Genomic DNA, 20664 nt, shown 5'->3' on the forward strand with positions numbered 1-20664 from the left:
CTTAAGTTTGTGACATTTAAAATAAATGTGAGGTTCTGGCGGGTAGCTCAGTTGGTTAGAGTGTTGTCCTGATATGTCAAGGTTGTGGGTTTGATACCCAGTCAGGTCAGGGCACATACAAGAAACAACCAATGAATGCATAAATAAGTGGAACAACAAATCGATATTTTTCTCTCTCTTCCTCCCCCTCTTCCCTTACCCCCCCTCCCCAACTCCCCCTCCCACTACCTCCCTTTCTTTTCCTCACTCTCTAAAATCAATAAAATAAAATAATTTTTAAAAAAGTGAAATAGCTAAGGGAAATTTTGTGATAATAATGCATTTTAATATAATTATCCTGACAAACTCTACAATTGCTTGTAAAGTACTAATTAAGGGAACTAACTTCTGAAAATGAAATAATTTCTTTAGACTGTTTGATACCTGTTTATATTTATTCTGTTTATTAAGGAAAAATGCTTTTTTTTTCTTCTTTGATACAATGAAATCAGTTACTCATTTCGGAAGGCTGTAATTTTTAATGTAAAACTGAATCAATTATATTTTTATTTCTGAGAATTTAATCTAATAATTAAAATAAGTTATAACCGTGACTGTAATTTTATAGTATTTTTGACATATTCTCCTTTTTAAAAAGGTAGTTTTACGTTTGTGTTTGGGGGAAAGAATTGAATTCAATAATATATTTGTGATGGTAGAGAGCATTGATTGTGCACTGTTGCTTTGCTGTATGACATAGCTAAATAACCGTAATGGGCTGTGAGTTTTAAAATGGTCTAACATTGTTTTTCTACATCCTGATTAATTTTTAGATTTTTATAAATTTATTACAGTAAGGCTAACTGGGAAAACTGCTACTTATGTTAAATGTAGGAGATATTCGTTATCTTAGTGCTTTGGAATAATTTCAAGAGGAACAGGATAAGGTAAAACATGGTTACATTACTTTTCAGGAGCTTTTAACCCATAGGGACCATGATGAAATTCATAGGGTTTATACCTTCAGGAAGTATAAGTGAATGTGCATGTATACATTTATTGGGCCAGAGTTTTCATCTCATTGTCAAAGGATTTGTGACTGAAAAAGGCTATTGTTTTTATATAATTAGTACTTAATAAATGCTCACTTTAACGAACAGTTCTCAAGTGTCTATGTCTAGGTTACTATTCTTACTGTTATTTTTTAAAATATTTTAATTTGTTCTAAAATGTGTCACTATATTTCTGTTTACAGATTCCATGCAAGCATGTTTTTTGCTATGACTGTGCTATTTTACATGAAAAAAAGGGAGATAAGATGTGTCCAGGGTAAGATCATCATTAAATTTTTAAAGAATAAAGCTTGTGCTGTAAATTTATAATCTTGATTAAAGGTCAATGACAGGATATCAGATGGCTACTCTTTCTCTGTGAGTCCAGAGTTGGCCTTAGCCTTCTCCTTAGGATAGGGCTATGTAGCTGTTATCAATTAATTCAGATTGGCCAAAATGACAAAATATATTTGTCATCACAAAATTTGTTATAAGCCAAAAATAGTTATTTTATTGTTTTGATGGGACACTAGAGGTAGTATTGCATAGTAGCAATTGAGAGTAGCAAAGACTTTGGAATTAGAATTCTTGGGTTCAAATTCATTTTCTGCCATTTGTTAGTTATGTGATATAGACTGTTTCTTTATCTATAAAATGGATCTAATAATAGCACCTGCATCCTTGGATTATTATTAGAATTAAGTGAGTATATATATATGGTACCTAGCATATAGTAAGTACATATGTAAGTATAAGCTCTTATTTATTACCTTCAAATCTGATTATTATGTCTTGAGTGTATCTTAGAACACCATCATGACATAGACTCAGATCTAAGTTATAAACAGCTAGAGGTATTGGTTCATACAGATCTATGAATGGTTTATACTGGAATGGTGTTGAAGGATCCAGATTAAATTAGGAATTTGATATTAATATGGAATCCCTGATAGAAGGCTTGAGGAATTGAGGAAAGCTTTGAGAGGAACTTCCTTGTCCTAGATTCCTTCTAAATGTGTTAGAAGCTGTCCCAAGAGTTATACTTTTTTTTGGTTGATAGCAAAGCCCTAGACCTAGACAGTTGTAAGGGATGATTTCCTTTTATGGTGTAGGAAGTTTGGCATCACTGAGAGAGAAAGGATGATTCATTGACAAGTCATTAAAACTGATTTTCTTGGCATATTTCTAATAGCTCTTTAAAGTCACAGATTGCAAAATCTGTAGTATGAGTGTAAAGAATATTTCTCCCCTAGAATTATAATTCAGAAGAATTATACAATTAAAAGTGCATAATGTAACTCCAGTAAGCACCTCACCGGTTGGCCCTTAGCTACTTAGAACATAAGCCTATCTAGATGAACAGACCCAGATCTGAGAAGTGTGTCAAAAGACCATTAAATGGAAGCCTGTTAGTATCAAGGAGTGCCAGCCTTACAGCAAGTATGGAAATAATAGACTCAACTCAAAAATCAAGAATATAAAACCATGTAATAGAATGTCAAATTACCTGGCATACATATTCAATAATAGCTTATAGTTATACATATATAGTGTTGAATGATTAAATACTGTCATTTTCATTGTCCCATTGATCTTAAGAATATCTCAGATGAAGTAGATATAAAAACATTGAGTTAGGTAGAATAGATGCTTTAACCCATTTTATAGATGAAGAAACAGACATTAAATGACTTCTCCAAAATTACAGAGCCAGTGCTAGATCCCAATTCTTCTAATTCCTAGTTTAGTCCTCTCTCCACTATTTCAGAAGACTCTAAAGCAGCCACGGGCAAACTACGGCCCTCGGGCCGGATCCGGCCCGTTTGAAATGAATAAAACTAAAAAAAAAAAAAAAAAGACTGTACCCTTTTATATAATGATGTTCACTTTGAATTTATATTAGTTCACACAAACACTCCATCCATGCTTTTGTTCCGGCCCTCCGGTCCAGTTTAAGAACCCATTGTGGCCCTCGAGTCAAGTTTGCCCACCCCTGCTCTAAAGGCAAGAGTGGGTTAAATATAGAGAATGAAGAATGGTTATAATTTTGACCCCGAGTTGTTAAAATACTGAGTTTAAATGACAATTTAGAAAGTGCTTACAATTTAGAAGGCAGGAGTATGCAATAACTCTTTAGTAGTAAATTTGACTGACCATCCAGAAAGATCCCTTCCTTAAGAGACTTGATAGCCAGGGTTTGAATTTAAATTTTGTGTTGATTAATGTTAACCCTGATAATTAACATGATCTTACTTGTTTTTGTAGTCCTTGTAGCATCTTCCACTTAGTGTCTTCCACTCAGTATTATTTCCTCAGCAAATTCTTGTTGTTCAGTAAATATGGTACAAGTTTGAATCCATGATTATGACCTTTGGTTTGCGTCCCCCCCACCCCCCACCCCCTTTTTTTTGTAAGTGGATAGAAAGCATAGACTTGTTAGAGAAAATCAGATAAATTCTAGGTCTTGGGCAGAATAAGGTCTTTTCTTAACACATATTCTATTTGATACACGTTCAGTTTTTTCTTGTATTGAGAGTTCTGAAGTTGATAGAAATGCTGATGCTTAATAGTGAACAAAAAACAAAGTGGGAAAGGTTAAAAGTTCACTTACAGTATAATTTTCAGTTGTGAACTTCTGCAAATTTCCCATAAATTAAAAAATAAGCATATCTTTGAAATTAAGTGCATTATTTTTAAAGTCCTTTAGTAAATCAGTTTTTTTCTTCTTCTAATTAGATGCAGTGATCCTGTGCAGCGAATTGAGCAGTGTACACGTGGTTCTCTCTTCATGTGTAGCATTGTTCAAGGGTGCAAGAGAACGTATTTGTCTCAGAGAGACTTACAGGCTCATATCAACCACCGCCATATGAGAGCTGGAAAACCTGTTACCCGAGCTTCACTTGAAAATGTTCATCCTCCTATTGCCCCACCACCAGCTGAAATCCCTGATCGTTTTATAATGCCGCCAGACAAGCACCATAGTATGAGCCATATTCCGCCAAAGCAGCACATCATGATGCCACCACCTCCTTTGCAACATGTTTCACATGAGCACTATAATCAGCCACATGAGGATATTCGTGCACCTCCAGCAGAAATGCCCATGGCTCCACCTCCACCTCGTTCGGTCAGTCAGGAAACCTTTCGTATTTCAACAAGAAAACACAGCAATTTAATAACTGTCCCTATTCAGGATGACTCAAGTTCAGGTGCTAGAGAACCACCACCTCCTGCCCCAGCACCTGCTCACCATCATCCTGAATATCAGGGTCAACCAGTGGTATCGCACCCTCATCATATTATGCCTCCACAGCAACATTATGCACCACCCCCACCTCCTCCACCACCAATAAGCCATCCAATGCCACATCCTCCCCAGGCTGCAGGCACTCCTCACTTGGTTTATAGCCAAGCTCCTCCTCCTCCAATGACCTCTGCTCCACCACCAATAACCCCGCCCCCTGGACATATCATTGCCCAGATGCCACCTTATATGAATCATCCTCCTCCAGGACCTCCCCCACCTCAACATGGTGGTCCACCTGTTACTGCACCCCCTCCTCATCATTATAACCCTAACTCTCTACCCCAGTTCACTGAAGATCAAGGAACTCTGAGCCCTCCATTTACACAACCAGGGGGAATGAGTCCTGGTATATGGCCTGCACCAAGAGGGCCTCCGCCACCTCCACGAATGCAGGGTCCACCTTCTCAAACCCCACTTCCTGGACCACATCATCCAGATCAGACAAGATATAGACCATATTATCAATGATAATAGTATTTTGAACTGAAGATATGAAAAAAACTTACGTGTAGTCAATCTTTTAATTAAGCTTTGACTGTTCTGGGAAGGAAAAACACCTCTTATTGAGGTGGCTATGAAACACTTAGGGTCTTATAAAATGGTTTTAAATCTTCATCTTAGGATTGATTTCAAATACTATACTGTAGTGCAGATAAGTGGCTCAGTGGAGCACAGCTATATTTTAACAGCTTTGTTCCCCTCCTGTGGTAAATTGACCCACAGGTGACCATTTGTAAAAAATTGAAAATTTTTATTCCACTTTGAAAGGTGTTGCTTTTGTTAAACCCAGTTTCGTTTTTCTTGTGATACATTTTGTTAACCTGTGTAAAAGGATTAAATTTCAATATGGTTGTAAAAATGCTATTTTTATGTGAATTTAAGTGCAACCACATACTGTTTTTTAAAACCGTATGTTTTACCACTAATTTCCCAAGTTACAATAAAATCCTAAAAGTAAAAATTCACTAGAATTTACTGTAAGGCAGACTGTTAAATGATAGAGAATTACTTCACATTTTAGGCACTGAAATTTTGAGGTATATTAAGTATATAATGCACTTCACTTGGATGCCTTTTCATTTTAGGCAATTCAGGGGCACCAAAATATGTTGAAATTCCAGAGAGATATATTTATGTTTGAAATATTAAAGGCATTACTAATTATTTGGAAAGATATGGCCAAAGTAACTGACTACAGTCTCCAAACTGTTAGGGGATACTGTTATTCATTAATGCTTTTTACTGAGTGGTTGGAATCACATAATTCATCACACTTTTTAATCTTAAGTAACTATATAACTGTCTAAGTGGTGTTCTTTAGATGAAGGGTGTTTTACTCTGCTCATTGTCTTTAAATATTTAGGGTTGAATAGGCTTTATGTAATTCCTCAGTTCATGATAGAGTTTGATCCTGTGCTTAAGTGTCGTCTTGTTTATTGGGGTTTAAATCACAATTTGAATGCCATGGAGGAATTTGAATATTGTATTAATGAAGGACATTCTTGTAGTCACAAACTCGCATTGCTCAGGTTTCAGTACTGTGTGATAAGGTTTCTTTCTCTAACTTGAAATTTAAAAACTATTAATGATTTTCTTTTTCTTTTATTGGTTAAGTGGTCTAAAACTTGGGATATTTTAGCATGGAGTCAACATGAAGACTACCAGATGATTTTGTATTGGAGAACAATAATAACTAAATTGTGAATTTCAGTGCTTTATAAGGTGCCTTTAGAGTCAGCCTTTGCATTGTAGGGGCTTGTTATAGTCCAGCTAAGATAACCACTCAGTTTCTACAGAACTCATGTACACTTCATTATTCTTAGGATATATTATTATATATTCTATGAGTAAACCCCTGTGAAGTATTTCCTTCCTCTAAAATGGTGCATAATATAAACATGAAATATGTAGTGTGCAGATACCATTTATTGAATAGTTTGTAGTGTATACATTTAGAACATTTCTTTTTGACAAAGGGTGAACTAATTGCTATTTACCACTTAATTCAGTCAGGTATAGGCAAAACAGTTTCTCATTTTGGATAATCAGATGCAAAGTCATCTATGAACTTAAGATTTGAAGTTAGAAATAATACAAATGGCCATTTCAACCATGACCAGTCGAAAATAACGAATACACTTTCTTTTAACTGACTTTCCACACCTATCAATTAGAGAGTCCAAGTTAATGTGATATTTCTAGTGAGAAAATTTTGTTACTAGAAGCATGGAAGTGAAATAGTGTGAAAAGGTGGTGGGAAGTACTTCTGTTATATTACTGTAGGTACTTGGACTGGTGCAAACTTGATACCCTTTCAAGCCTCTATTTAGTAGCCGTTAAAAATCCTATATTTGTTTCATGTAATAAGAGAATATCCAAATTTTTTGAGAATAATCTCAACTATTTATGAAGAACTCTTCTGTTTTTATTGAAATTCACTAGAGTTGAATGTGGTTATGAAACCACTTAGCCTATGTATTGGACAAAAAAATTAGTATCTTGATAAAAGTACACATGTTAAGAATTCTCATAGGCGTTTAAAAGTGATTATTTTCAGTTAGATTTAAGAAATATAAGTTATGCAGGGAGGCAGATCAGATGAATGTGTTGTAGCAGACAAATTTTAAATGTGTTAGACTTGAATTCATCCAGTTATTGTTTGAACGGGGGTGGGAGGGTGGGGGGTGCTGTAGTAGAAGGATAACAAAATTACTGTTAGTATTTCTTTCCTTAAAGAAAAAAGATGTGAATTCCAGCTTTATTTCAGGGAAGCCTTTGAAACTATAATGGACATAGTTCTAAATTAAATGTATGTATGTTTCATTATATTGCTCTTAAGACTACTGAGGTGGCAGTTTAATTCTTAAAAACAATAAAATGGAAGCATAAATACTATTTTGCCTAAATGAGTTTTTACCTAATGATGACACATTTGGGAAAATGCAGAATTTTTCATGTTTTCATCGATAAACTTTTATAGTAAAATTAGATTCACTTTTAGAGATTCAAACCAGCAAGTTGAATGAAAATTTCTTCAGTGGCATGTTTGTTCAAAATATTATATAGTATTTGGGGAAGTAGTTGCAAAGGCCATAAAAAAAGAGACTCTATTTTTCCCTGTAAAAACCACTGCTTCAAAATTATTGTGTAAATACTAACTAGGTAACACTGAAATATAAATGGAAAAGATACTTGCACATAATTTTAAACTCACGATGGGAACTTACCATGTGAAGTATAGTATACAGAGCTGCTTTAGGCTTTGTACTAGACGAGTGTCTTTCATACACCTTTTTGGAAAAGCTCTGTAGTCCTTTCCTGAAAAATTTTGTGAAAGTCCTGTAAATACATGGAAAAAACTCACAAATATCTAAAACAAAAGTATGCATTCTAATTACTAGTTAAGACATCAAATTGATATATTGATGTTGAAGTGTGACATAATCACATTCAAACATTTTCTGAAGTGGATGAATTTTTCACTGGTTTGTAAGAATAATTTCTTGTGGCCTTGAAACCAAGCAGAATTTACTTATTGCAATTTATACACAATCTAATAAAGCATTATTGGATATTTAGACTTAAGGGTAGAGGGGGGTAAGCCAGTTAAAATACTTGGTAGTGATACTAATAAAAACATTTGGATTTTGTTTTGATTTATGCTCCTTTTAATTTCCCAGCATTGAGGGAAAAGGTGTTAAAGTAGAATTCTTAAAGGAACATTTTATTGTTTCTTCCATCATTGAGGGAGAGTGTTAAAGTAGAATTCTTAAAGGAACAATTTAGTGTTAAAGTTTTATTGTCCTCGCTTTAAGAATTTTTAGGCATTATAGGATCAGGATTGAAATAAACAATGATAGGTCATGGGTTTAGCTCTCACAATTGGACAGGACCATGTCTTTTTAAAAATCTAGTGTTTTGAAATGTTAATTTATTATCCCAGAATATCCCATTTCTACTCTAAGTAGTAGTAGGCACCAAGTCTCATACTGCATTTAAGTCCATTTCTTATTAATCTATTTAAAAATTGTTCTTCCTTTGCCTTCAGATGAAAAATCCTGCTCTCTTTTGGTGTTACTTTTAAAACCTCTAATTGTTTGTTTTAAAATTTGTACTCATTTCACCCTAGCTGTTTTAGCTCTGGATAGAGCATCGGCCTGCGGACTGGATAATCAAATGCAAAGTCATCTATGAAGGGTCCTGGGTTTGATTCCAGTCTAGGGCACATGCCTGGGTTGCAGGTTCGATCCCCAGTAGGGGCCACACAGGAGGCAACTGATCAATGATTCTCATCATTGATGTTTCTATCTCTCCCTCTCCCTTCCTCTCTGAAATCAATAAAAATATATTTTAAAAAATAAAAGTATTTTGTCTTTTGTTGAGAAAAGATGAGGGAGACAAAGAGGTCAGTCAAAAGTTTGCTTTAAAAATTTACACAAGACTAGCATTGTAGGTATCAAGAAGTGGGTGACCGGTGGAAGGATGTATATGTATACGTACAGATGTATATATATCTACACTAATAAAAGAGAAACATGCAAATTGGTCATCACTCTACACCCACCAGCCAATCAGGGCGAGTATGCAAATTAACCCAACAAAGATGGCCACGGCCATAGCGGTCAGGCAGTGCTTGGGGCTGCTGGGGGCCAGATGGAAGACACAAACACAGCCCAGCACCCAGCAGCCCCAAGCCCCGCCATCGCAGTGCTGGGGCTGCTGGGGGGATCAGAGACATAAACCCGCAGGACTGGCACCCAACAGCCCCAAGCCCCGCCACCTCGGTGCTGGGGCTGCTGGGGGCCAGATCGGAGACACAAACCCACAGGGGCCGAGGCAGAGGTGGCTAGAGGTGATCAGGCAGGCAGGGGAGCAGTTAGGAGCCAGAGATCCTGAGGGTCCCCAGATTGGAGAGGGTGCAGGCCAAGCTGAGGGGACCCCCCTTCCCGTGCAGGAATTTCGTGCACCAGGCCTCTGGTATATATATAAAAGCCCAAGCAACTGTTATGACCAGTTGACCGGAACGACTGGTCCCTATGACACACACTGACCACCAGGGGGCAGAAGCTCAGCACAGGAGCTGACCCCTGGTGGTCAGTGTGCTTCCACAGCGGGAGCGCTGCTCAGTCAGAAGCTGGGCTCATGGCTGGTAAGTGCAGCTGGGCGGCAAGAGCCTCTTCCATCTCCGCAGCAGTGCTACTCAGCGACGGCGGCAGCAGGCAGCGGCGGCGGCAGGTGCAGTGGGGAGCAGGAGTGGCGGGTGCCCAGCCCCCGCTCGGGCTCCTCCCCAGCTGCCTACCACTTTGGCACTGCTACATCTCTCAGGGATCGGACCAAAACCAGCAGTCCGACATCCCCCGAGGGGTCCTGGATTGCGAGAGGGCACAGTATATATATGTGAATTGTATAAATATATAAGAAAATATGTGAAATGTAAATTATGTATATACTAGAGGCCCAGTGCACGAATTTGTGCACGGGTGGGGTCCCTTGGCCTGGCCGGCGAACGGGGCTGATGGGGGCCATATAGCTCAGTCCCGATTGGGCAGTTGTCCAGGGGTTGGGGGAAGGAACGACCGGGGGAGGTTGGCTGGCTGCGAGAGGTTGACTGTGGGAGCGCACTAACCACCAGGAGGAAGCTCCTGCATTGAGTGTCTGCCCCCTGGTGGTCAATGTGTGTCATAGCTACCAGCCAGTCGTCTGGTCTCTGGTCATAACAGTTGCTTGGGCTTTTATATATATAGAAGATGCTAGACATGGATATATAATGATAAACAAAATAGGTATAGTCCCTGCTCTTTAGGAGCTTACATTCTAACTTATCTAGGAATTATTTGTGGTAGTCATCCCTAAATTTCCTTTCAAAATTTTTATATTCTCTTTCAAAGTATAGTAGCCAGGAAAAAATATTTTTAGAATGTATTACCAACACACACACTATAATGAGAGGAAATTAATAATTAATTCTGGGCATTAATATGTTTCCTAATAGCTTTTCTGGGTACACTTGTACAATGCTAAATTAGTGACTTTGGAACAAATCTGTAGAATGCACCTATATTGTTCCTGAGTTTAGTCCTGCCTTGTACTAGGTCATCTTTAATCAGATTTTAATTTCTTTTTCTTTTTTAGACAGGTTTTAATTTCTTTTGGGAGGTAATGTTTCTAGTGGTTCAGAGCCTGGGCTCTGGAGCCGAACTGTTTAGACTGAATTCTGGCTCTACTACCTGTAACTATATAAGTTAGATCAATTACTTATCCTCTTTGAGTCTTGATTCATTTTGCTTTTCTAAAAAGCGAGGATAAACATAGTACCCATATTATGGGACCTATTTTGAGAATCAAATGAATTGATCCTAGATATACTTTAAAGGTGGGGCCAGTAGAATTTCCTGACAGAATTCTTAGCCTGAGCATCTGGAAAGATGGATTTGGCACTAACAGGTGGAAAAGGCACTGGCAGGGCAGATTAGGGGAGAAGAGCATAGGTCACTTGACATGTAGACGTCCAGATGAAGATGGCAGAAAAGTAAATGAAATATTCCACTTTTCTGCTCTTGTTTATGCAGCGTAAAGTCAGGCTTGCATTTAAAACACTTCATTTACATGTCTGTGGTAAGTTACTGTGCTTAAATAAGGTATCAAATGCTTAAATTATTAGAAAATGATATTTTTAAAGTGTTATTTTCCACTTTAATTCATGTTATTTTTTGTTTTTATATGTTCAGCAAATAAACTTAAAATGTACATAAATTCGCAGTTAAAATATTTAGAGAAAATGATTTTAAAGATAAACTGCTTAACATGTATTAGCTTCAAGCTTCCTTAATTTCAGTACTGTGTCTGTCTTTTCACAAGCTTTTCTGTCTCCAAGTTGAATTACTGGATCTCCTCTCCCTCCCATCTTGCTCTGAGTTACGTACGTTTCATTTTTCATCTTTCAACATGGACACTGGGCCTCTTCCTAAATCAGGGATCAGATTTTTGTACTAGTCAAAAATTTTTTTCCCCAGTATTTGTTCTGAGCCAGGCAAATAGAGGCTCAGTCCCATGTATTTCCATTACTCAATGAATATCCATCTTAGAGGCCTCACACAAAAAAATATGTAAGGGTGAAGATAAGCAAATGTTGTTAAGGTTGAATGGCCTGTGATGGGAGCACGCTAGTGGGCGTGCTTGTTCCAGCTCTACCGTATGGTATTTTATTTGGCAATAAGAGTACAGAGGGCACCTTTGCTTGAGAAGATGCAGGCATCAGTGACAGTCCTATATAAATAAGGCTTTTGCCCCATTCCCAAGCCAGATGATCAAGTAAATAGGCCCATGTTTTTATTTTATTCCTGCCTTCTATAGAGAAAGAGCTCTTAGCCCGAGATTCATTGGGCATCATATATAAATGTGTATGTGTATGTTTATCTTTTTTCCTAAAGCCCGAAGGGTGCATGAGGCTCTGGTGTCCCATGACTCAGAATTTAAGAAACGTTGTTATAAAAAGTGCTGATGTTCTAGTTTTTAAAGAGTAGCTATGTAAATAAACCTTTATTTTTACCTTTCTGTAATTGGTTTTAAAGTCCAATAGACAAGCCCATGCAGTAAAGACACTAATAAAGGATGGAAGTTACTTTGAGAGCAAATATTTAAAGGCGAGACCTAAAACAACTGAGACCACATCTCCCATTGACAAAGTGGTTTGATGTTGAACAGAGGGCACTGCATCTTTTTTCTGTTGGTGCTAATGTTTAATTTCTCACTGTTACATAAATACTATTGTTTGCACCAAGAACAGTGCCAGTGAAAAAGAGAAGTATGTGTGTGCTGACTCATTCACCAGCTAAACGGAGCTGCAGAGCTGTTATTCTGCCCTGTGAGTTGCAAAAAAATGACCAGCAGTGAAGAGAGAGTCACACTTTCCTCTGCTATCTTTTCTTTCCTCCCAGGAAGATCAGGGAGGAGGGGCTACCCATCAAGTCTTCTCTTTCCTTTTTACCTTCTTGCCTTTTCAGTGTTTATCTTCCATTAGCTGACACAATTTTCATATTAAGAGGTGGGGGGAAAAATAAGGATTTGCTTCAAAAGCTAGTTATGAAAAGATTGTGTCTAAATCCGGATAGGAGGCTGGATGCTTTAAAAAGCTACAGTGATAATGATAAAATCTGGACAAAGAAGTCTCATTACAGGGGGTTTAGAAGATTCTCGTGTAGCAAGCTTCCAGCCAGACCACTATAAAGGGGACTCGCAACAAGCGTATTTCAGAAAGCAAACAAGAAATTTAATAAAACGACACACCTACTGTACAGATTGATTTTGTTAAGTGGAGCTGTATTAATTACATACTGTATGAGCAGTATAAATTACAGGATTCAAAGCATTGGTGTAATGAAACATGCACGAAAGTAGTTTGGATAGAAATCTGTCAGTGCTATAAAAATACATATAAACACAATTTCTTCCTTTGATAAATCTACAAGCTTACAAAATTAAGAGTATTTACATCATTTTATACTACATATATGAAAAAATATACCAAGCTAGAACAATCTTGTTCCAAAGTTTGAAACATAATTGTGTCAAATAACAATATTCTTCATACAATGTATGAATACATCAATAACTTTCTGGGTATAAAGTTGTTCTGTATGTGACCGTCAGATGTGTATCCCTCTGGATCATATTTTGGTTAGAATTTCGTTTCAACTGGTACCTGGAAGACAAAAAGTTCTTGTTTAAAACCAACTTAAGTTCTTTCCCTTTCAATAATCATGTCTTGTATTTAAAATGTAGTCAATCTTATAAAATTAGGGTTAGGATTAGACCTAGAATTTGACAGAATCATCACATTTTTTTTTGTCTTGAATGTTAATAATCAAATACCTTTCATTGCTACTTGGTTAACGTAAAACCATGTGACACCAGGTAGTAACATAACTATCTTTCAAAAGCCTGATTTAACTTAAAGTAACAATACAACTTGTAAATGTATTTCTTCACATTTGTTTCAGGGGCACACACACTCCAAGGGGCTATGTGTGTTTGTTGGACGAGTACACTCAGCTTTTACATAAGTCACCCCTGGAGGCCTACCCCCGACTCTAATGCAGCGGTTCTCAACCTGTGGGTCGCGACCCCTTTGGGGGTCGAACGACCCTTTCACAGGGGTCGCCTAAGACCATCGGAAAACACATATGTAATTACATATTGTTTTTGTGATTCATCACTATGCTTTAATTATGTTCAATTTGTAACAATGAAATTGGGGGTCACCACCACATGAGGAACTGTATTAAGGGGTCGTGGCATTAGGAAGGTTGAGAACCACTGCTCTAATGCAAGAAGCTGACGTCGAATGTTTCTTTTTGTAAATACAGATAAACAGGTATAAAATGGTGCTGACTACATTCTGTTGGTTCTAAAGCTTTGATCAGGCATCAGGTTTAAATTCTGTTCCTATACTTTACCCTCGAAAACTTGGTGACAATTCTCAATCCAGCTACTGGGCAGAGGGTTGCTGGTGGGGCTCTCTGATTGGTTCTACAAATGTAAAAGTCACCAAAGAGCTGGTACCTGATTGAAATTAAACTTTGAAGTACTGTAATCCTTCTTCATCAAAATATGCAAAACAGCATCGTGGATTGTTAAGAAGAATATTGAGTCCTTGACTTCATCATCAAAAAACTCACACCGTGCAAGCTTCTCAATGAAATCATCTGAAGAGAGAGAAGAAAGAATAATTTTTAATTTTAGTGTAAATTAATTTTAAATTTTACTTACATTTCATAGGTGTTTGGTTAAGTGTCTAGGGTTTGCAACGGTATGACACCAGCGTACCATCAGTAAGTACAGTGTCTTCTGGAACTAGAGGATACCTTTCTAATAAAAGTATATATTTAATGCCCTAAAGTAAAAAGACTGAAGGAAAAGGTTTAAATGAATAAAACTGCCCTAGCTGGTTTTTCTCAGTGGTTAGAGCGTCGGCCCGTGGACTGAAGGGTCGAGGGTTCGATTCTGGTCGCAGTTGCAGGCTCAATCCCCAGTTGCAGAGTCAATTGATGTGTCTCTCTCACATCGACGTTCCTCTCTCTCTCTGTCTCCCCCCCTCCCTTCCACTCTCTCTAAAAATCAATGGGGGGGGGGGGAATCTTAGGGTGCGGATTAACAACAACAAAAAAATTAGAAAAACTTTTAGTAGTTCTTAGAAGAAAATCAATCCACTTTCTTTTAGGCAGGAGCCTAGTGAGTTAATCTCCCCAGTAAATGGTTGATGCATCCAGTGTGGCTTCTTTTTACAAACTGTGATTCTGCCAAAATAGAGCATCTGCTCATGGACCAATGACATGCTGTAGTTCTGGATGGCCAGACCTATTATTTACCAGTTATTTACTGTAGCCCATTTCCCCAAAGCTGCTGGGTTCCATCAGAAAACATCTTTCCTGACTACCCCACATCACCTTTCCACATGCACTGGGGATCAGCCTGTAGCCCAGGTACATGCCCTTCACTGGGAATTAAACCAGTGACCCTTCAGTGCTTGGGTCAGTGCTCTAACCACTGAGCATGTCGGCTAGGGCCTGAGGGATAAATTCTTTGTTGTGGTTAATCTTCACTGGAGGATATTTTTCCATTGGTTTTTAGAGAAAGTGGAAGGGAGAAGGACAGAAATAAATATCAATGTGAGAGAGACAAATTGATTTGTTGCCTTCTGCATGTGCCCCCACCAGGGCCAGGAACTGAGCCTACAACCAAGGTACGTGTCCTTGACCGGAATTGAACCCAAAACCCTTCAGTCTGAAGGCCAGCGCTCTATCCACTGAGCCAAACAGGCTAGGGCCATGAAAGAGTTTCCTAGTCAGAAAATGGGGTAGGAGAACGTTCTAGAGACAGGAAACTAGCTAGAAACTTCTTTCCTAGGGCCTAGATGAAAAATGATAGAGGTGTGGACTGAGGCTGTGGAAGTGAAGAGCAAGAGACTGTTTCAACAGGAGTTACCTACAGGTGACTGGTTGAATGCAGAGGGAAGGGGAGGAGGAGAAATTAAGGGTGGCTCCAGGGTTTCTACTTTGGGCAACTGAGTGAGTGGTGATGGAGTGACTGAGACAGGAAGAGAAGGAGTGGTTTTGGGAAGGAGGATAATATATTTAGTTTTGAACAATTGCATACATGGATCTGCAGCTCAGAAGAAAGGTCTGGGCTGGAGGTGTAGTTTGGGAATTCATTAACAAGATACACTTGCAGTCATAAGCATGTACAAGATTCAACTGAAAGAGTTCTTGGAATTAGACCTATAGGGTTAAGGGTGAAGTCAGGGAAAGACTGGCTTTCAAAAGTGGGAGAGGAGCCAGTGTCAGACACTGAGGCGCTCTGAGAGGGGTGAGAAGTGAGTCAGAAGAAGGGTCTTGCAGAAGTCATGGAGAGAGTTTCAAAGACAAATGCTGCCTGGCCGGCATGGCTCAGTGGTTGAGCATCTATCTATGAACCAGGAGGTCACGGTTTGATTCCGTCAGGGTACATGATCAGGTTGCGGGCTTGATCCCCAGTGTGGGGCATGCAGGGGGCAGCTGGTAATGATTCTCTCTCATCATTGATGTTTCTATCTCTCTCTCCCTCTCCTTTCTTCTCTGAAATCAATTTTTAAAAAAAGAAAAGAAAAGACAAATGCGAAAGAAAGGGCCAAATGCTAAAGTAAGCTCCATGAGAATGAGGCTAGGAGGGAGGCAGTTGAGCTTGACAACCTGGATTACTGATGACTTCATCACTGAGGTGAAGCAGAAACCAGGTTATTATGGGCTGCGGAATCAAGGGAGGCAAGAAAAGAGAAAACAAACCTACTTTTCCAACAAGAGTAGAGTAAAAAATGGTTACATAGCCACTTCTTTTTTGCTGCCTATTAAACTAGGATTCAAATTGCAAAGTTAATTTAATTGCATATTGACAGAACTGAAACATAAAGATGTGATTTCCAGAGGGATTTCTATAGGCTCAGCTAAAAATTAGACTTCCTGCCGTGGCCGGCTTGGCTCGGTGGATAGAGCATCGGCCTGGGGACTGGAGGGTCCCGGGTTCGATTCTGGTCGGGGGCATGTACCTTGGTTGCAGGCACATCCCCAGTCGGGGGTGTGCAGGAGGCAGCTGATCGATGTTTCTCTCTCATCGATGTTTCTAACTCTCTATCCCTCTCCCTTCCTCTCTGTAAAAAATAAATAAAATATATTTTTTAAAAAATTAGACTTCCTTCTTGGTGATCGTAAAAAAATAGCTGTTATTGGAGAGATCGAGAGTTGGCAATGAACCTGAAGTGATTGTCAGAATTTAAAAATAAAACAACTTACCATCAGCTCCAACAATATACACATCTACCTTGATCCTGATGAAATCTTGCAAAATCTGTTAAAAAGAAAGTAGATCTTCCTTGGGGAACAGTTTCACTTGTCAGAAATGTAAAGAAAACTGTCATAATTATAGTGTATGGGTGACATAATGCTTTCAGAACCTGTTACATTTTGAAAAGAGAGAATAGTATCAAGAGACACTAAAGTTCAAAACAAGGCTCCGTGACAGAAAGAGATAAATCCCAAGGAAAGAATTCTCCCCAAAAGGAGGAAGTTAAAAGTGATCATTCTTCTGGGAAGTGTGATGGGGAAATGTTGTGCTTTAACTCACCAAGTAACCTCTGATTTAATTTTAAATTCAGAGAGAAACAAAGGAGTCTTTTCAATATGCTATGATGTTGATGTCATTCCCTAATTTTAAAAGTTTTTTTTTTCTATGAGATGCTATCAGCTAGAGCTTTCTATTTACACACACATAAGTTGTTCATTATTCCTGTCCCCAGTAACTAGATGTGTCCAGAACCAACAAATCTTTATTCAATTTCTTGGTCTCTAGGCTAACAGCAAATACCAGTAGAGATATCGTTAAGATCGTATAAGGCAGTGGTTCTCAACCTTCCGAATGCCGCGACCCTTTAATACAGTTCCTCATGTTGTGGTGATCCCCAATTTCATTGTTACAAATTGAACATAATTAAAGCATAGTGATTCATCACAAAAACAATATGTAATTATATATGTGTTTTCCGATGGTCTTAGGCGGCCCCTGTGAAAGGGTCGTTCGACCTCCAAAGGGTCGCCACCCACAGGTTGAGAACCGCTGATATAAGGTGAGAGAAGTAATGTATACGGTTGATCTATGAGACACTGAGCTAAAAAGGTGGGCTTTAATGAAATGTAAGGCAGAGTCCCTGTCCTTTGTGCTATCCTAAAAAAAAAAAAAAAAAAAATCAGTATGCTAGGATAAAAAAAATCAATATGATGTGTGCGTATTTTTTGCTTCAAAAGCTGACACAAAAAAACAAATACACACACAAAAAAAATAAAAAGCAAAGAAAGAACAAGTTTGAACACAATGAAATTATCCTATTTTTAATTTTGTCTGCGTTCACCCTACTTACTAGATCTTATCTTAGCTCTGTTCTTATGTAGGCAGATTTTTGTGAAAAACCAACCAAAAGAAGAAGGAAATGTGGAATTTCTTAAATTTCCTTTACCTATTTCTGCATTTCTGTTAGAAACAAATTTATTTTAGAAATGCCCACAAAACCATGGCAAGAAAACAGAGAGCAACCGGATTGTTTCAGTCTTGCTTTTAAATCCCAAATCGCTTGCCATACTTATTCTTTCACACATCTCCTTTTTAAAAAAGATGGTTATTTAGCCAAGTGAAATTCCATCAGCTTATATCAGATCAAAACAAAAGGAGCCCTATTTCCCAAGAACTTTTCAAATCTTCTGTATTTTAGGACAATTTAGATACAACGCCCATAAAGATATGAAGGTGCCACAGGCCTGAAATTTCATAGGTATGAGAGCAGAGTTGTCTCCCAGCAGGATCAACATAGATTAGAAATGTAGGTTTGGTTGCCTTCAAAATTTTATGCCAGTCTCATGGGAAATGCACTCTTAAAGAGTTCACTGAACATGCCCCACCTGCCCTCCCACTCCCTCCATGGAATATTCTAAGATTATAATTTGCTTCTGTTTAAATGTGTATTGTCTAAAGGAGCATCCTTCCACAAATACAGTTTTTCACCTTCAGTCGCTGATTGGTTATTTCCATTAAGAAAAAAGGGATTACCGATTTGAGACCCCTCATTGAAGACACATCAAGAAATGACACGGCTGAGAAATCCAGGATGAGGCTGTGCAGTTCAATTTTAGGGACCGCAATGTTGAGAGGAAGGTTAGCATTCCAGTCTATCTGGAAGGGCAGGTCTGTGGTATTGACTGGCTGGTTCAGTTCTTCTACTTGATTGTTGTCCAGCTCTTCATCGGAATCTTTCAAGCCATCAACAGTGCATATAAGTCCTTTCTGCAAGAGAGGATAGTAATATGCATGGAAATTCCAAAGGAGAAATACCTTCTGTGTGTCAAAGATGGCCAGTGACTGACTGAAGCACAGATTTAAAGTTGGGTCAAGCAAATGAGATTGTAAACTCTTTTCTCTGGATAATACAAATTGTCCTAGGAGGATAAAATTGGAAGGAGAGCCTCAAAGATACTATTTTAAAATACCACATTAATTGACACATGAAATACCTTGTTTATCTGGCATTTTATATCAAAAGAATGGGACCAACATCTTGACCTACATTTTACTGAGCTTTTAGCTATAATACACAGAAATGCGGTCAAGAAACTTACTGGTGTCACTTGTAGCAGGCCTTGCTTCTGCAGTTTTCTGATTTTCTTTAAAGCTTTATTGCGCTTGCGTAGAATTCGAAGTGGACTAAAGCCAACCTGAAAAACCCATTGTCCTGTTACAACAGTATTGAATATTCTGCTACTTATGTAGCATGTTTCTAATGATTTTAAGTAGGGTAGGTTAAGGAATTGAGACATATATTGGTAATAAAATGTAAGTGGTTCAAACAACATCAGTGGGAGCATTGTGTCAAACTGATGGTCTGCTCAGCCTGTATGCAATGATTAATGTTTAAAAACCTGTGTACCATCCAGGATATGTCCATAAATGATCCATGAATGGGTCTACACTCTAATTTGAATCTGTTTGTATTTTTGGTCCACACAACTCTTAAGGGATTTTATTTTATTTACTAGAGGCCTGGTGCAAAAAAATGTGTGCACTCGGGGGGTCCCTCAGCCCAGCCTATGCCCTTTTGCAGTCTGGGACCCCTCGGAGGATGTCCACCCGCTGGCTTAGGCCCGCTCCCTGGGGGATTGGGCCCAAGCTGGCAGTCAGACATCCCTCTGGCAGCCCGACAGCCCTCAGGGGATGTCCACTTGCCAGCAGGGAGCAGGCCTAAGCTGCAGTCGGACATCCTTAGCGCTGCTGAGGAGGCGGGAGAGGCTCCCACCACCACCGCTGTGCTGGCAGCCATCAGCCTGATTTGTGGCAGAGCAGAGCTCCCCCTGTGGGAGGGCACTGACCACCAGGGGGCATCTCCTGCATTGAGCGTCTGCCCCCTGGTGGTCAGTGTGTGTCATAGTGACCAGTCATTCCCAGTCTTTCTGGGTTAGGGTCAGTTTGCATATTACCCTCTTATTATATAGGATTTTCTATTTAATGAATATGGGTGGCATCTAATTAGTATTCTGCTTCTATATAACTTTATTCTATTAAAATGCATATGATTACATTTTATAATATCTATTATTATGTGATTTTATAACTTACTTATCTTATAATTTTATAATTTTATAATAACCAGAGGATAACCTTCATTTTCTCCTTTTCAAAACAAATGTGTTTTTATTGTGGCAACATATAGCTCCAGAGTAATAGGTAAGGAGAGTCAAATTATGTAATTTTTTTTAAAAAGTTGGCCAAAAAAAGTAGTTGGAGGGAAAGATACTAGATTAAGTGAAAAGGACAGTATATAAAGCCATATACACAATATGATCCATTATTGTAAAAAAATTTGGTAGAAAAATATTTGATGCACACCAATCTATAATAATAAAAGCATAATATGCTAATTAGACCAGATGTCTTTCTGGACGTCCTTCCGGGGCTGCTGCTGCGAGGGCCTCTAGTCTAATAATAATCGTGAGGGCTAAGGCAGAAACTCTATGCAAAGTACAGAGTAGATCAAAAGGCAGGTTCAAGAGTAAATGCTGAGCTTTTGTTTCTTAACCTTAAAGACTGCTTCTTTGTCATCTTCTCTACAGGCCACCAGGACACTCAGTTGTTATTTCATATTAAATATTCATTTGTGTTATATTTATTAATTTCATTTATATTATAAATATTTGTTTGCTATTCTGAATCTCTTCAATGATACAGCCAAATATTAAATATCACTCTTTTTCTCTT

At 38.3% G+C, this 20664-nt stretch overlaps 2 protein-coding genes across 4 annotated transcripts in view; one reads left to right on the forward strand and one right to left on the reverse strand.

Annotated features, from left to right (window-relative positions):
* Nucleotides 1-8672, forward strand: part of CBLL1 (Cbl proto-oncogene like 1) — an 18951-nt gene extending 10279 nt beyond the window's left edge. For both annotated transcript variants that reach the window (XM_070424665.1, XM_070424664.1), the window contains exons 5-6: nucleotides 1235-1308; nucleotides 3768-8672. In XM_070424665.1, coding sequence (XP_070280766.1) covers nucleotides 1235-1308; nucleotides 3768-4806 — 1113 coding nt within the window. In that variant the 3' untranslated portion in view covers nucleotides 4807-8672. The remainder of the gene's footprint in view (nucleotides 1-1234; nucleotides 1309-3767) is intronic.
* Nucleotides 8673-12585: 3913 nt separating this feature from the next.
* Nucleotides 12586-20664, reverse strand: part of SLC26A3 (solute carrier family 26 member 3) — a 37204-nt gene continuing 29125 nt past the window's right edge. For both annotated transcript variants that reach the window (XM_070424667.1, XM_070424668.1), the window contains 5 exons: nucleotides 19032-19127; nucleotides 18466-18699; nucleotides 16662-16716; nucleotides 13900-14042; nucleotides 12586-13039 (listed from right to left, as the gene is read on the reverse strand). In XM_070424667.1, the coding sequence (XP_070280768.1) occupies nucleotides 13016-13039; nucleotides 13900-14042; nucleotides 16662-16716; nucleotides 18466-18699; nucleotides 19032-19127 (552 nt within the window). In that variant the 3' untranslated portion in view covers nucleotides 12586-13015. The remainder of the gene's footprint in view (nucleotides 13040-13899; nucleotides 14043-16661; nucleotides 16717-18465; nucleotides 18700-19031; nucleotides 19128-20664) is intronic.

This window comes from Myotis yumanensis, unplaced genomic scaffold (assembly GCF_028538775.1).
Source record: "Myotis yumanensis isolate MYYU_CA2020_CCGP unplaced genomic scaffold, mMyoYum1.0.hap1 SCAF_9, whole genome shotgun sequence".
NCBI lineage: Eukaryota > Metazoa > Chordata > Mammalia > Chiroptera > Vespertilionidae > Myotis > Myotis yumanensis.